Raw genomic sequence first — 18,489 nt, 5'->3', positions numbered from 1 at the left:
GAAATTAACAGTTGCTTTGATTTCTTAAAATATATTTCACGCGCACACATACACGTGTACATATTATATTCCACGTATACAATTATACTTGGAATTGAATCGGAAACTTTTTCGAAATTCTCTTCGATCGTTTGAAGGGGAAAAAAGTTCCTCCTCGAAAGCTGTATCATGGATACCCGTTTCCCTTACTTCTCGATGGTGGATTATGATGCATCGATAAACTTTCACCCGCGATGCATCCCATAATTTGTCCCAGCGTTGCCTTTCGATGACCGATTTCGTCAAAGTTCTTTAATAAAACGAGTTATTGATAAACGATGTAACAAGGGACGAGTTAAAGTAACGCGTTAAATATTTTGAAACGTATGATAAATATTAATACATATTTTAAATATATGATAAAAAATATATGATATATTTAGAAGTTTTTTTCTTTGGTGCACATCAGAAAATATATATGTAGACACAAAATGAATGAAAAATAACTTTTCGATATCTTTTTCTTATTGATATTATAAAATTATAATATGAATATTTTCTTGTTTTCAATCTTTACATCTTAAAATTTACAATTTAAATTCAAAAATATAATCGATGATTATATTATCAGTCATCGGAATTGATTATGATTAATCAACGTTGTAATTACATTAACACAGAGAAAATTCGATATTTTTCCTTCCTTTGCCCGTTATGTTAATTTAAATACATGAAAAATGCATCGAGAAATGAATCTATATGTTTATCATCATAATACAAAATAATTATTACAAAAAAATCTTATAATTTTTAATTACTTAGTTGATTAATTTTTACAGATAAATATAATTATTCTCGTTTAATTTCATCCATTATTGTAATTTTTCATCCATTATTAATTTGCTTCGATAAACAATTTAATTTTTTATCATCATTCAAATTATCCGATCCATCCATGATTATAAAATTTTCTTCCCCGCTTTTGATTAATAACCTGGATATTGTTGATGAATCGATAAACGATCAAGTTATATATACAAATTTTCGTTGTCGGCACAGAATACAGTTCTCGCGTCATAATCACCAATTTCCAAAGTCAAAAGTGTTGTACTACCAAGCTTCTTCCACTCCGCTTCATAAAACTGTATTCACAGAACTCGGCAATTATCTAACCGCGTTTCGACTTTGTAATTCGCGAGGAAGAAAAATGGTGAGGAAGAAAAGGAGAGAAACGGCAAAGCGTAGCGGCGAAAAAACGTCGACCAAGGACGTGAACAATGCGGAATAGCAGCGAGCAGCTCGACTTCTATCTGCGCGGCGGGTATGGACAAAAGAGCGGAAAGAATTAATAGCGGCGCAGCGAGTTCGGACGATTTCAAAGCGGGGGGAGGAGAGGAGGGGGGGGGGAGACGAAAGCTCACGGTGGTTTGAAAACTAGACGCGTTCCCAGCTTTAACTCAACCTTTCTCCCCCCCCCCCTTGCCGCCTTGCCCGCCTTCGATCTATCGGTCGATATAAACTAGTTAGTAAGCTTCACTACAGCCAGCTTGCTGTGTCCGGGGAAAAAAATCGGATAACGGATATCGAAGATAGCGAAGGGAAAATAAAGGATCACGAAACGGTCCCGACGAATAAAGTATACCGATGGGTTGATGAAATGATTAGAGAGATTAGAAGTGAAAGTGGAGGAATGCTATTTATAAGAAAAAAATGTTTAAAAATAAACTTATATTGGCAATTTTATTAATTTTGCCCTCTTCTTCTGATAAAATATGAAACGTTGTACATAAATGTTATTCAAAAGCAATATTAGAAGAAGTAAAGAGATCTGAGAGTAAAATTGGATCGTATAATAGGAAAAATGATAGATATTTCATTGTTCTTATATCACGTTTATTTTATACAATTAGAAGCAGGGATATAAAAATAAACTTTTTAAATTAAAGTATTAAGTAAGAAATTAATGACATTTTTCGTATTGATAATCTTCAGAATAATTATTGCAATGTATGTTAAATATGTCATAATTAGAAATACACCAATTTTTTAATCTATTTTCTGATATTTAAAAATTGTTCAGCTAATTTAAAAAGTCCTTCTCGATTGCCTATATCTAATCGAGAAGCTTCGAAACGTATAGCTAGCCCTATAATGATATTTCTTTATTTCTTTGAACCGATATTATAACGTAAATATATATTAACTTTAAAATATATAATAAAATTAATTCATTATTTGTATATTAATTTATTATATATCATTTGTATATATTTAAATGTACATTTTGTTATATATATATATACAAGATAATTAATTTTAAATATATAGTCAAAGTAAAAATAAATTTAAAAATAATAATTTGAAATAACATTTCGGCTTCTTATTTATTTTAAAAATTTATAAGAAAAACGGTGTTATATTCATTCGTGTATTATTGCTAAAAATTTCAACAAAAATTGTAAATCAAATATTAATTGATTGGATGGAAAATAAATTGATATAAAAAATTTTATATTCATAATTTCAGAAAAGAAAATGGAGAAGATGTAAAAATTATTATTAACATATATATATTGTATTAACTGACTTAACATTACTCAATAACAAATATTGCAATATATATATTTTTTTTAATAAATATATAAGAAATTATAGATATATCTCTACAAATATATAATATAATGATATATAATATAAATTTTTTAATAAGAAATATAGTTTTATATTTTATTTGAGCTTTTCAAATTATTTTATATTTCCAACCATCTTTATAAAAAATGTAGTTTTATATTTGTTATAACATTCAGTATTTTATATTTTGTTTGAGATTTTCAAATTATTCTATATTTTATCAACTTTATGACAATCACTTTATTAAATCTTTTTTTTTTCATATAATATTATCTGTCTTATATTCGACATATTCGTTTTCAAATTCGTTGCTATTATTTCTTTCATAATAAATTAATCTCTCGCAAATTTTTAAGTCAGAAATAGTAATCCAAGTAATTCCTTCTTACGTGTTATAAACTTATTTCTTATTTTTAAGAGGTGGATAAATTGTTTTGAACTTAATTACGAAGTATTATAAGTAATATCTATTTAAATTTTTTATTAGAAAAAACTTAATACAAATAATATATAGTTTTTATATTTTCGTAGAGGTAAAATTGTAAATTTTTATATACAATTCGAATTTACGTATTATATAAGTTGCTTGAATGTTTATTTATGAGAAAAATAACAGAACTGAAACAAGCTAATAATTGTAGCATCAATCAAATATTTCAAAAGTTATTCAATGTTCTATCATATTTATCCAATTCTCTCAAATTCATTCTATTTAACTGGTCAATATTACGTTATTCTCTACTATTTAAAAAAAAAAAAATATCAAAATTTCATTGTACCTTGATTTGTCTTCGTTATTAAATATTGAATATTTCATTATTAAATATTGTCCATGAATTTATAGTTCGACCGTACATCGGTGAAAATGAATAAAAATATATTTTGTGCATGATTAAAAATATATTTTTATATTGATATTAGCAATTTGCGAAGCTAATTTCTGATATAACACCGAATAATTTCAATGATTCTTTAATATGTTATAATATTAAAGCTAAGCTGATTTTAAACAATTTTTTTCCTTAAACATTAATGTTAATTTTTGTTTCAAAAAATTTTCTCTATTAGCATTATTGAATTCTGCTTATATGTGCATCAATATGTGATCATATTTATGTGATCATTAAGATTCCCTTTGTGATATAATTTAAAACATAGTAAATGAATACATATAATCATTTATTTAAAATTTTAGTGAAGAAAAAGTATCAAGTCAATATAAAAATGTTTATTATCTCTAATAAATATATACACAATGCATTTATTTGCTTCAACAGATTAATAAAACTATCAAAGATAAAATATATTTAAAATAATATTAATATAATAATTTATTTAATAATAACATAATAATATTAATAAAATAGTATTAACATAATAATATTTTCACAGTTACTAAGTTGTTTAGGATATATTTTTTTTTATAACTTTCTGTAAAAACATTATTATTATTTCGATAAATTATTTTTATTCCAATATTGAATAAATTCGTATTGAATAAATCGAACATATTAAACATTTAAACATTGAAGATTGAACATATTGTCTTATATATATATATTTTTTTCTTTTTCATTCCATAGAATGTCCAAGTTCGTTATGAATGGATATTAAGTTGATATTTGTCCGTTATGTCGTGTTTGTACAAATCGTTCAGAAGTGGCGATTGTATACTGTCGTACGTGCTACGAATACGTACGTATAAGTAGAATTCAATGTAAACGTTTTTTTGCGAATAATTCTAATCAACACCGTTTCCGTGTAAGAATAAAGTTTATTCAGAATCATGCACTCGGCAATAACAATATTAAAAAATCATCATCATTAAATCGTTTGATATCAAATAAGTCCCATTTACGATTTATTGAGAAAGGAAAAATCGGTCAAAATTAAATTGAAGTTAACGAGGTAAGATTAGAAAATGGAATCTCGAGCAGGAGAAAAGCAAAGAGAAGCGCACGATCGCGTTACGTCAATGTCAATTATATGCGCGAGATAACGTTCGCGTATTTTTATAATGATCTTCATTATTTTCTCTCTTCTTCTTTCTCCCGTTATCTGTCTTCACGAACGTGACACGCGATACATCTAACGAGTTTCACAACACTCGATCAACCGGATCGGAGGAGAAGCTTGGCAAAGTTTGGTCCTCGGCGAACTCGCGATGACCGATGAGTCGTCATCGATACTGTCGTGATATTCCTTGTCCTCGATCTGCTTGATTTTCATTCACTCACAACTTGCTTCGTGAAAACGAACGAGAAAGAGGAAGGAACGAAATCTGACGAAAGAGTAAATGAACGAATCGTCGAAAAAGAGAAAAAAATTGGAAGCTGGATAATTTAATTTTTTAATTCAAAAGTAAAAGTGTTTTTGTATAGATAAAAATTTTTTATTATACATTAAAAAGTAATGTTAGTTTATTACATATATATATATGCACGAGGTAAAAGAAAACGTAAGGAATAATTCTGGAGAGTAAAACAAATACGATACAACAAAAGTTGATATACGAAAATGTTGAAATTTATTTTTTAAAAGGAATTTAATTTTGTATTAATGACTGCGATCAATGAAAAAAATAACAGCAAAGTGAAAAAATAAATTCGTCACACTCATTCTCTGTCTCACTTCATCCAATGTAAAATTAAATTATTTCTAACTTAATAAATAAGTCTCAATGAATATTTTTACATGCCATTTTTTTTTTTTTTTTGATTAGCATCTTATATAATATGACTATGATGATAATCAGAAATTAAGAATTGAGTAGATCCTCGACTCTATGAATGAATTTATAACAATAATATTTTATTAGAATGATAATAATGATAATAATAAAAATGTTCACGATTAAATAATAAAAATTGGTTTTCTTCGCATGCACTCAAACTAATATTCTTAATTGAATTAATTTTTAATTTTCTATAGAAAAATTTTTAAAGGTTACAAAGTTGAAAATTATTTCTAAAACTAATTTCTATCAAAATATATTCAACTCATCGAATCGATAAGATATAATTTAAGTGTTTATCAATCATTCTATTTCTCAATTTATCTTTTATAAATTTTAATTTTAAAAATAATAATTTTCTCAATTGCATTCGTCATTTACATGAAAATAAATATTTTCATAGCATAAATATATTTTATATTGCAAAATGATAAAAATTTTCTCATATCTCGCATTTTAAATATCGATGTTATATTAATATTAATTTTGAGATCCTTAAAGCTTGAAGCAAATACTTCTGTATTATAAAATCTTTAATAATAATAACAACCGTTTGTATACATGCAAAAGTATATTAACAGATTATTGATAATAGATACAATAACAATAAAACAAATAATAAAACCAATATCGACTAGAAAAATTATACAATCGATATAATTATACGATTATATTGACACATAAATTATAAAACATTATATATATGTTGTATATCATAGTAGCATCATGTTATCATATCATAAATACATAAATCATATCATAAATGCATAAATGCAATAAAAAGTAAAAATAGAATAATTTCAGATAAGATAACCTTGCGAGCAAAAGACTAAAAGATTTCACAGACATTATAAAACGTTCTGATTATACGATATATTACCAATTATTTGTAATAAGTGTGATAATATATTGTAAATTGAATTCAAGTACTCGTTGTTTATTTTCAATTAAAAAATTAAATAAGTTATATGTAATATAAAAATTGTAGCGAAAGTATATAATATCAAAAACTTTTTACGTATTTTTCAAATTATAACTTATTACATTTGTGTGATGAGATATTATCATATAATTATTGAAAAAATAAGTTAGCCATCACTTTCTGATTTTCGATTAGACGGTTTGGTTTTTTTATAAGATATTAAAAATACATTTAATAATTAGTAATAACTAGTAAACATTTTTCTAGAATTGGCTACTGAATATAAAAGAAAAAAAATGTAGATTATGGGCGAAAAAGACATTATTGAAGATAGTAAAAACAATTCAAAATGACAGAATGAATATTGATATGATATACACAGTTTTTAATGTCACAGTTGTTAAAGTTTTTAATGAGAAAAATAACTTTATAAATAAGAATATAATTATTTTTTTCTCAAAATTTATAATTATTTTTTGTTTTGTTCTTAATATAAAATCTACATTTATCATCTCTATATATAATAGTATAAATCTATTTGCATTGCAAATATATATTTTTTATTTAAATATTAGATAAATTTATGATATATTGATTATTTTAAAAAATATTTAAGTTTACAAATATATATATTTTTTGTTTAGATATTAGATAAATTTTACGGTGTTCTAATTATTTTAAAAAAGTCATTTCATTTGGAATTATTTTATAATTACATTATTAATTTTAAATCAATTTTAAATCATACATATTGCTGATATTGAGAATACATGCTACTTATAAAAATTAATTTAATTGCCTAATGAGAAATTCTAACCTAATTTTATAGCAATAGTCTAAATAAATGTAGAATTCTAAAATGACGCTCAAGTATTAAATTCCATGTATTATTAATGCCATTTATAGTTTTAATAAATAAAGTATAAATCAGATACCATTTCTCTTTTTTTTTTTCGAAAAAACGTGTATTATATCAAATATACATAAATAACTATAATCGTAGTATGCACATTTTATAATGGGAAAAGGAAAGAAAAATTCGCAAGATTTACCAAACTTCATTATCGATAAATGGTAACGACATTACTTTTGTCCTTGCGAGAGGTTTCCACAGCGACAGAAGCGCATCGACAATCTTATTTCGTATCATCCGACGTCCGTAGAAGCAATGTCGAAAAGTTAAAAGCCAATTACGTGGTATAAGCTCAATTACTTGTCTCGGCACGGAGCAGCTCGATCGATAATCCTGGTGAACGCGTAATACAAGGCTAGAGACTGAAAATACGCCGTTTTAAAGATCGAACGAGAATCACAGAGCACTTGAAAAGAAAAAAAAAAAGCGTTGAACCGGGAATTTTCTGCGATTACGTCCGGTTGACACATAGCCGATAAGCGATCACATGACGTAGTAAGGCTCAGAACTTTTTCGTTTAATTACTTTATCGAACGTGAAATTATCCGCAAAGGGTAATAAAAAGTAGCCGCAAATATTTGCTTATATTTTAGGTTTTTGCTTCTCATACACGAGGATTTACCATGATATTACGTTCAATAATTCGAGAATTGTTAGTATTACATATATGTGTCTTTAGTATCTTGAATTTATTATACTTAAACTTATAATCTATTGCTTCTTTTAATCTCGATATAGTGGAGGACTTCACGATAATAAATATGAATCAAGAATTAATCTTTCTTTTCAAAGTTTTTCTTTCTTTCTTACCGTATGGCAATAATGTCGTGTATATGATGAAATCTCAAAAAATCTGTATCAGTAATTCATAAGATGGAAAAAGATATTAAAAGAAACTCATAATAGAAATGGAAATACAATTCGTTGATTAAAAAATAATACGTTATTTAATTTCTCTATATTTCTTTATATTATTTAGTTTTATATGTATTCAGATATATCTCAATGTTTTTCGTTATTGAAGTATTTCGAAAGTCGATTCTTGATTTCCAAAATTTTATTACCATTTCGTTATTCATGACGAAATGAAGGATCTTAAAGCTCCTCCTGAGTTGTGAAAGAAACTAAAAATTACGGGATACCAAATTAGGCGAGCGTGACGAATATAAGAAACCATTTCGTGATTGCAAGTTCGAAAGTTGCGTGGGCGATGACATGATCGACAAAAGGGGGATAAAGTAAACAAAAAGAAATCTCTGCATAATTTATAGTATGAATGTATTTACAATCTGATGACTCACGTTGCACTATACATTTTTTTTTTCTTTTTCGAATTATATTACGATATTACTGTTCAATCGACTCACGGATTGTTCATCTTTTGTTTTGAACAAAAAATTTCTATAGGTTCAAAAGCTGAAACGACTCACATCAATTTGAGATGTGGTGTTCGAAACGTTGGTATTATTCGGTCCATGTGGAGATAGAATACTCCTAGATACCGATGCGGTATCCTTCCCGAACGCACACTGCATCGGTGAATCTCACGGGTACTATTTTTCCTCCGTTGCTTCCGCTTCTCAAACCTGGGAGGTATACAGATATGTTGCAGAATCTTATCCATTCCCGAAGAAATATCATCGTAGTTATAAATTTTAGTTACCAATTGCGATCCAACTTTTCCTTTTCCCGCGTAATTCGAGTCGGTGATGGTCGTATTTCCAAGTATCGACATCGTGATTCCCCACAGGGAATTAACGATAACGATCAATTGGATCGCAATGAACAGCGTACCGTTCTTTCAACTAATCTCGATTTGAATGAGCGCAGTCACGATATTTTTTCATTCTAACTCGGTGCTAACATTTGCAAATGCAAATGTTTTTTTTTTCTGAAGCCATATTTCGCTTTATCCTCGAGGAGTAATATTTCTGTAGCAACGTTTTCTCGAATGAGATTACGGTAAATGAATCGGTGGATGAAAAAACCGATCGAGCATTCGGCGAGAAACCGTAACGTTTTTTCCATCATAGCCAACGAATAAGCACAGCTCGATCTCCTCTCGTTTTTATTCTTGCCCGACTCGAACGAATCGAAACGAATTCGATAACACGCGATCGAGGAAAGCATATTCAACATTTGTATTCGTTTATAGGAGATACGCGTGGCAACGAGTGTCCGGAGGATAGTGTTCAAGGGGAGGGCGGTGAGTGCAAATGCATCGACTGTCCCTCGGTCGAGTGCGAACCGGGTCAACGTCTGATCCAGGTGAAGCCAGCGGATCCAGAGACCCCGGGTAGCTGCTGCGCACGTTACGATTGCCTGCCCCCAGGTAAGAGATCGAATTAAATGTCGCGCCGTGTCACGATCCGTCCGTTCATTCCGGGACAAACTCGCTCAAAGTGTCGCTTTATTTCCATCGAAGACTCTCGAGAATCGGAGCCGTGCCCCGAAAATAGCGTGTTAACCGAGGATGGAAAGTGCGAGTGCGCGCCCTGCCCAAGGCCTACCTGCCAACCGGGACATCGTCCCGTTCAACTGAGAGCTGCCCTGGATCGCGAGACACCCGGTAGATGTTGCCCTCTTTACGAGTGCAAACCCGCAGGTAACGGATTTATAAATACGTTCAATTATCACTTGTTCTAAAAAATATTTGAAAAAAATTTGACCGATGATCGTGAAGCTGCAATCACTAGAAATAATTGAATGATTGTGATAAGAGAGATTGTATAAAATGTACAGTTCAATTTTTCAGTTTTTGATTTTCAATAAATTATGCGAGAAATAATTGTATGAATTGCTATATCTACTAAAATATATCAATTAAATATATCTGATATATAATAAATAAAGATTATTTATTATGATAACAATTTTTATTTTAATGCTTTTTTTTTAATAATTATTATTTTCTAATAAAATAATTTTAAAAAAGTTTTAATATCGCAAAATATTTAATTTTTATTTCTTTTATCAGTTCAATAATAAACTAAAAAAAGATTTTTTTTAATTAATTAAACATAAATTATATTTATAAATATTTACAAATTGTATTTATAAATAAGTATACAAGTTAAATAAAACATGAAAATTGCTTTCGTGATAACTATTTAAATTTTAATATATAGAAACAACAAAAAGTCTGAAATGCTTATTTTGACTTGAATATCCTTCTTAATCTTAAATTACTTATATATACAACAATATTGTTGTAATTAAAATAATAAACTTTAAAAGATTCATTTATTATTTATTATTGTATGTAGTACAATGTAAAAATATAAAATGTTCAATGTTTTTATGTATAACACACAATAGATGCAATATCATTAACAATTAGTTAACTCTTCAAACATCTTCCCTACAGATATAGTTGTTTAACTTTTATAAAGATCAACCCATTTGAATTGATAAACTAAAATTAAAATATATAAATACTAACATTTGTCACTATTATTAAGTCGCTAAGATACAGATTGATGATAGTTAACTAACTGTCAGGATACATTATTTCTAGTGATTGTATCTCAGTCTGTTCGCAACTTAGGGAATTTATCACCGCCAACTTTCAATTTAGATTGCAATCGTTTCTCTCTTTTTTCTTCCCATAATGTCCCATTTAAATGTACGGGAAAATAAGTTAAGGTGGCAATTCTAAGCAAAAATAAACGTGACTTGTTTATCTCTTGGACAAAAAAAATATTTTAATAGATAATATAATAATATTTTAACAACTTTTGTTTTAATGTTTTAATAATAATATGAATATCTATAAAAAAAAGCAATTTTACAGTTATCTTTGGTATGGAGATAATAAATTACGAATCAACGATATGAAATAATGAGATAAAGTATTATATTAATTTAAAATGAATACAGTTTTGACATATGAACAAGTAAATATTTTTATTCTTCAATTTTCCAAAGAAAAATCATTAATAACAATATTATATTAATAAAACATTCTATGATTAAATTTATTTATTAGATTTTTTAATCTAATTTTATAAATTATAAATAGATTAGAACTATAAAATACACGATAAATATATAGAAAAAGTCCATTTTTTAGATTTCAATGATCTTGAAATACGTTGTTAAGATCAATATTCTGAATAATTTGTTCCAGCGCTGATTTTCGAAATATCAAGAAAAAATATTTTTCATTTTAACGTATGGTAATTATTTAATCGAACTTACACTAAATCGAGCTAATCTAAATTTATATTAAGTCTATATAAAAAGCTGTGTCAAACTTTACTTATATACGATACGGAATATATTTCCACGTATATCTCAGAAACTGAAGCGAAAGGAGTACATGCATAAGGAAAAGTTATTCAAAATGTTGATCTTAATAACACATTTCAATGTCATTAAAATCGAAGAGAAATTGCTCTTGCATATAATTACCAAGCGAATTAAAAATTATCTGGATAAATAATATAATAAATCGATATCTCGATTTTATTTTAAAATTTCTTAAAACATTCTTAACGTTATAATTCACTGTTCATACAAAACTCATTTAAACTATCAAATCTCCTTTTAAATTAATTGTATCATCTAAAATCTACATAATAAACTGTATCATCGAATTGCGTGATAAAAAAAAAATTACAAATCATAATCTACCTATTATTTTACCTCAATCTCTATACAAAAACAATTACTTTTGTTTGCTTCGCAGAGTCGATCTCGTGGATAAAACCGGCAACCGAGATAACGAAACCGCCTAAATATTGTATTTACGAGGGCAAAGCGAGAGAGTTGAACGAACGATGGCAGCCATCCGATTGTGTTAGTTGCGTCTGCCAGGAGGACGGGATGGTATCCTGTCAAGAATCAATGTGCAAATCCTGCGAGAACGCGATTCCTCCCGATCCTGGCGAATGTTGTCCGTATTGTCCACCGTTTACGAACACGACGTTCCACCGATCGGAGATACCTTGTCAAACTTCTCTCGACGGTTGCGAGTTAACATGCGAATACGGTTACGCGAAAGACGAAAGCGATTGTCCCATTTGTAGTTGCGATAAATCCGAGGTAAGTGCATAAATATTCTCGTGATCGTTTTTAGATATATATTTATTAACATCGAAGAAATAATGCGATCAATTTTCCAGCTTTAAGGAGGTTAAAATATAGTCACATTATTTTTTGAAGTGTATTATTTATCATGTGTATAAAGGCTATAACAATTTTGTGTCAAAGAGTTATTGTATATAACAGAAATATAAATGAAATCGTTTATTAAATTATATATATTTTGATATTGATTCGTGATACCTTTTTTTTTGGATGTCTTTCTAGATCTACAATTTTTTCACTTCATATTATTTTAATTTATTAAATCATATTAATAAAATAATCGATAATAGAGAAATTAAGAAAATAAAATATTTGATAGCACTCGTAGATTTATATCATTACGTTCATGTTCTTTGATATTACATTTTTTGACCAACTATTTAACATATATGTATATACTTATAATATATGTACAATAAAATACATATAAAAACATATTACAAACAAAAAAATTAAATTTCTAATATTTATTTTATATTAATATAAGAATCTTCTAAGATCTTAAACATTCTAAGATTAATCAAAGTAATTTCTTTTTTAAAATCGAAATTTATTTTCATTATTATTAAAAATAAAAATTTTTGGAGTGATGTAGTTATCAATAATTTCAATTTTCAATTTCTGTTTTATTTTGAGAGCAAGTATTCGAAAAATTATATTACTAAATAGGTGAAAATCTAACAATATAAACAATAAGCTAGCTGTAATATTCTAAATTGTGAAAAGCTTGATTATCATGAAAAAAAAAAAACGATTTTTCAATGTTTTATGAAATGAACTTTCTTTCAATGCAAATAAAGAATTGATAATTTATTTTAGAAATAACGAGTAAAACTTGATACTTCTATTAAAACTAATTATATCCAATTTCTTCTATGTTGATAAATCTTCTATATTAACAAATAAAATGCTTATAAAAATAAACTAATCATTTCCAAATTTATTTTTCATTATCTAAAACGAATAGATTGTGAAATTAAAAATAACACAGGAAGATAATAATTCATATATTAATTAAGTAATAAATTTTTTCCAGATATATTTAAATAAAGATCGAGTGAAAATAACAAATACAAAAAAAATTTGTAAATGATTAATTTATTTCTTAATTTTTGTCAGAAAATCTATATTTTTAAAGAGAATCACATAAATTTTTTTATGTATCTAATATACGTATAAATATATGACAAGATGAAGTACAATTTTTTAACATCCACCCCATATTTTTCTACTTTTTAGAGAAACGATGTGATAATAACGGATCATCCTCCTACTAATAACGAATCCAAAAACATTTGCCCAAATTTTCACTGCGATTTCGGTTGCAAGATCGTAAAGGACGAAAATGACTGCTCGATCTGCGATTGCCAGACCTTTGAACAATCTACCACTGACACTGTGGCAATCGACGATGCTGGAAAAAAGATTTGTCCCGAAGTAAAGTGCGATTTGCACTGCGAACGAGGATTGGTTATGGATGAAAACGACTGCACATTTTGCAAATGTCGAACGCCAGAATCGACAAGTTGTCCACCTCTAATCGGATGCAGAAAACGATGCGCGTTTGGTTACAAAACGAACAAACGCGGCTGTTCTGTAAGTACAGATACAGTTTCCTCTTTAATTTAAATAGTTACAGACGTTGAAACATATTGCAAACATCGTTGGATTTGAGTTACACAAATGCTGAAACATTATTGTATTTTATAATAATGTTATAATCTATTGATTTAAAATTTTTATTCGTTTACAATCAGTCAATAAAAGTTTTAGAAGAAAAAATTATCTTAGAAATAAATATTAAGAAGACAATCTAAAAATTCTGACTTAAAATAAAAATTTGTGTGTTTTTATTAAAACATAATGTGTATTATACATATATTATACATATAGCAATTTTTTTCCATTTAAAATCTCTTTGAATCGCGCGAAATTAAATTTTATCATTTTTCGAATGCGCTTTTGCCTGAGTATATTTTATATATTTTAATTATTTTCATAATTCAAAATCTTGCTTTATCTTATATTGTTACAAAATTATTTTAAAAAACGAAAATAATATTAGAATTTTAAGAGTTGATGTCACTCTTTCAAAATATGATATTCTATTAATAAAAAAAAAATTGTAAATTATAATGTATACATAATTCATTATAATTTATCGTATGCTTATAATGTTCCATATAATAAAATAATTATCGTTGGTTTTAATAAAAAAAATATAAATTTATTTCGCATGAAAACTTTTATAATTAACTACAATGTGTACAATCGTAGACGTCTTTCTTTCTTATCACAGTGAAAATAAAAATTAACTTAAAATTGACATTGAATAGATTTACGTAATATATACAATGTATTAACTATTCAAAGGAAATAATTAAGAAATTAAAAAAAGATGACAATGCTACGAAATTGACAAAAATACGTACCTAATATTGTTAATTATTGTATAATATTGTAAATTATTTTCAAAGCGCACATTTCTTTACATATTAAAAAATGCAAATACAATTTGACAGCTAAAAAATTATAGAATCAATTTCATAAGATTGATATTGAATAAGCGTATTATCTCTCCTTATTTTTTAATATAACAGAGACATTTACATTACGTATTTAAACGGTTTTTCTTGACATTATTCATAGATGTGCCGATGTCGTGCTTTCTGCGTGGACCACGTGAACGGAACGCATCCGGAAGGATCGACTTGGCATCCGAACTCGTGCACCTCGTGCACCTGCGACACCGGAGGGAAGCTTAGTTGCAAGGAGACCGTTTGCTCGATAGCTTGCAACGATCCGTTGCCCGCGAAACCTGGAACTTGTTGCCCGATTTGTCCGATCGCGGTAAGTATTCTGGTATCGTTTCATCTCGAGGATAAGTCGATCCTTCGTAATTTCTCCCTTCTTCGTCCGTTTATTTTCAGCCGACGAAGGGGAACGGTGTGGCGAACGGTGGTCATCATCAAGGCAAAGGGTGGGGCACGGTGCCGATCATCTTGATCACAATACTCTCGTTGTTCTGCCTGGTGCTCATCGCCCACATTCTTCACAGTCGATTCCGGGCCCGTCTCTCACCCTCCGAGACATCTTACTCCATCTACCCTCCTCAATATTACAAATGCGTGCCAGTGTACGACACGCCGGTGCATCGAAACGAGAAAATTGTACCCTTGTAAAAGACTGTTTGACAAACCGGGGAAAACGTGAGATATATTCTTTGGACAGACGGAGTTTATTACGTGCGTCGATAATCACGGCCAATAGGAGAACAGCGAAGACCACCAAACGAGAGAAGCGCGGAGGTGAATGAGAACACGCACTCGCTGCCAACAAAAGTCCAAACTTGACGTTTTACCGGTCCAAAATACCATATTGTAGATTCAGTATTATTTATAAGTAGCGGACGGTTTTACGATTGTAAGAGAAGATAACTGAGATGTATAGGCCGACGCTTTGTGAACCACGGTTGTCGGGTACCCTCTCCCTCCCAGTCCCCCTCCCCTCCTCCCTAACCTCGATTCTAATTCGATACGATATCGTGATTACGATATGTAAATTGTAATACAAAATACGATATGTAATAAAAAAGCTAGCGTAATTATCACGAGAAAGGGGTAAAAGTACGAATACGCTAACGAGATAAAAAAGTAGATCCTAACTCGATCGAGAATCGTAGAAGAGAGAAGCAGGTGTCTTAGTCTCTAGTATTAGTTCCCTCGATCTCTGGACCATTGTTGTGTTTCGTACTCACGAAACTCCGTTGCTGTTCTTTGGCAATACTTGAATTGATTTTATATCGATTTTCATTTGCCATCTTCTTTTTTTTCTCTCTCTCTATTTCTGCTATACACCATTTCGACCAACCTTATTCTTTCTCTTTCCCTACTTCTCTCTCTCTCTCTCTCTCTCTCTCTCTCTCTCTCTCTCTCTCTCTCTCTTGTCCCTCCATCATTTTCAATTTCTCTCCTTCTCTGACAATGCGTGGAATGTCTAGCTTTATTCGATTTCAAGGGAACAGAAGAACGATATTAAATTCACGATTAAGCTATGTAATACATCCTGTTCTGCCACGAGATAGCTTTGATTACGAAATAGCGCAGCTTCGTAATGACGAATTGAACCACAGAATTTTCGTTTAATTTTTCATCGATAGATTCAATCGTGCGTAAGAAAATAAAAAACCCTGCTTTCTATTTGTAACGAATAAATAACTGTCATATTGGTGCATTTAATCATCTAGATTCTAGATTCTTTTCATTTTATTTGATTCTTTCTATGTCTTTCTTTATTATTATATTTTACGTTATGTATGACGCGTAACCAAAATTAAATATTTTATCGAATAAAATCGCAATGAAACCAAAAATACCCCAATTTTCAACATATCCCATTTCTAATCTCGATCTAACGTATTTTTCGACGCATGTATACACTGTTTTTCTTGACAATTATTTGTACATATTTATTCAAGAATCTATTCGCTTTGTACACTGTTGCAATATAATTTAATACTATCCAAGTGTTAAAGAAACGTTACGCGTTCTACGAGATCGTTCATTTCGTATCGTGCTCGTTTTTAAACTCGATATCGTGTAACAACGATAACGACATAAAACACAGCCTATTTACTTATGAACTATAAAAAAAAAAAAGCTAAACAAAAAGCGAGAGAGAGAGAGAGAGAGAGAGAGAGAACGAAGTGAGAATGATGCAAATATGTGCACTGTTGAATACATGTAAGTACATATAGTTATGTTATGAGTGAAAGAGTGAGACAAAAGAATGAAAAAGAAAAATAATTATGAGAGAAGATATAAGTAAAAGTACCGAAGGGAACAGAGATTTTGCGATGGTGCGTGTGTACATGAATCGTGTAAACCAATATAAGCGCGAACAAAAAAAATTTGTTTGCGTCTCACAGAGTCGATACTAATCGTTATCGTTGTAACACGAAATAACCAATTGTCGTGCAAATTAAACATATCTCTGTGCTTGGAGGGAAGCGCGCGCGCGCCCGCACGTAGAACCTCGTCTTATCATTCCTTCTTCCCTAAACTAACATGCGTACATATATTTTTCCAATGCGACATTCATGTCTTTATTGTATATCGTCTCTAACCGTTTACCGTCTAAATAATGCTAAACTTGTCGCGTATATGCGTATTAGACGCAAGCGCAGACGCGCGTCGTATCTACCGTATGTAGAACGATCGTCGATAAATCGCAGACTGTATTTCGTACGTGTAAATGTACGTTGGAGACAATATGTATCGACGACAGGTTCGTACGATGTTCCGCGCGACGCCGATGCGCGAGCCTCGATCGTTTCTCGTACTTCATCGCGTGCTCTCGTGTTCGAATAATATAATGATATCGCGATTGCGTGGCATCGATATCGATGACAAACGGTCGAAGAAACAAAGAAAGGTTAGTTCTCTTTTAGAAAACGAAGAAATCGAATCGGACCAAAATTACTCGAATGTTTGCGCTTTTCGGCTATTTTTGCTGTTCAATGTTTTATAATGATATTTCAAGATTATAAAAATCATTTTGTGATTGTATACTGAAATGAAAAAAAAGAGGTAAGGAGCGAATGATCGTCGAAGAGAAAATCGCGACATAACCAAAATCTAGGGAAGAACGCTCGAGATGCGATGAAAAGCAGCCAATCAAGGCCATCGAGAAACGAATAGTCTCGTGTTTGCGCGCTCTTTTTGTGTACAGTTTTAACGTAACGAAATGTCATATCAGTGTAACCTAGACTTATTTAATATGTGCGAACTCGTATGCATTTTAAAATCGTGCATCGTGTTTAAAAAAATAGCTCTTGTATGTTAAATAAAACGACATTAAATAAAATTGTTGATATGTGATATATTGTATACGAGTGGTATGTAAGTTGATAGATAATTTATTTCTTCACCATCAAATTTCGAATATTTGTATCATAACGTGCCGAATGTTCCAATTTAATTTCCTTTATCATTAATAATTAATTTTTTTTTTTTCGTTACATTTGTTTAATATATTTTTAATTTCTAACAGACAAAATAAACCTATCGTCTTATGGGATTTTGTTCCCCATATATTGAAATGCCAATTATGCAAAAATCAGAGATTTTGATTTAATTTCCATAATTTAGACCTAATATTTAATCTAAATATTCAAGAAAAATAAAATAATCTTTTGTTTTATATATCGCGTACATAAGA

General features: G+C 29.2%; 1 protein-coding gene across 10 annotated transcripts in view; it reads left to right on the top strand.

Moving 5' to 3' along the window:
* The window catches only part of cmpy (crimpy), a 260,138-nt gene extending 241,980 nt beyond the window's left edge, over positions 1-18,158 (top strand). For all 10 annotated transcript variants that reach the window (XM_086916814.1, XM_086916817.1, XM_086916818.1 and 7 more), the window contains 6 exons: positions 9,335-9,511; positions 9,605-9,784; positions 11,870-12,225; positions 13,510-13,866; positions 14,920-15,120; positions 15,201-18,158. In XM_086916814.1, the coding sequence (XP_086772940.1) occupies positions 9,335-9,511; positions 9,605-9,784; positions 11,870-12,225; positions 13,510-13,866; positions 14,920-15,120; positions 15,201-15,452 (1,523 nt within the window). In that variant the 3' untranslated portion in view covers positions 15,453-18,158. The remainder of the gene's footprint in view (positions 1-9,334; positions 9,512-9,604; positions 9,785-11,869; positions 12,226-13,509; positions 13,867-14,919; positions 15,121-15,200) is intronic.
* The last annotated feature ends 331 nt before the right edge of the window (positions 18,159-18,489 follow it).

Source organism: Apis florea, unplaced genomic scaffold, assembly GCF_048593485.1.
Source record: "Apis florea isolate Af1SG1 unplaced genomic scaffold, ASM4859348v1 contig_3803_pilon, whole genome shotgun sequence".
NCBI lineage: Eukaryota > Metazoa > Arthropoda > Insecta > Hymenoptera > Apidae > Apis > Apis florea.
This window is presented reverse-complemented; position numbering and strand designations above follow the sequence as displayed.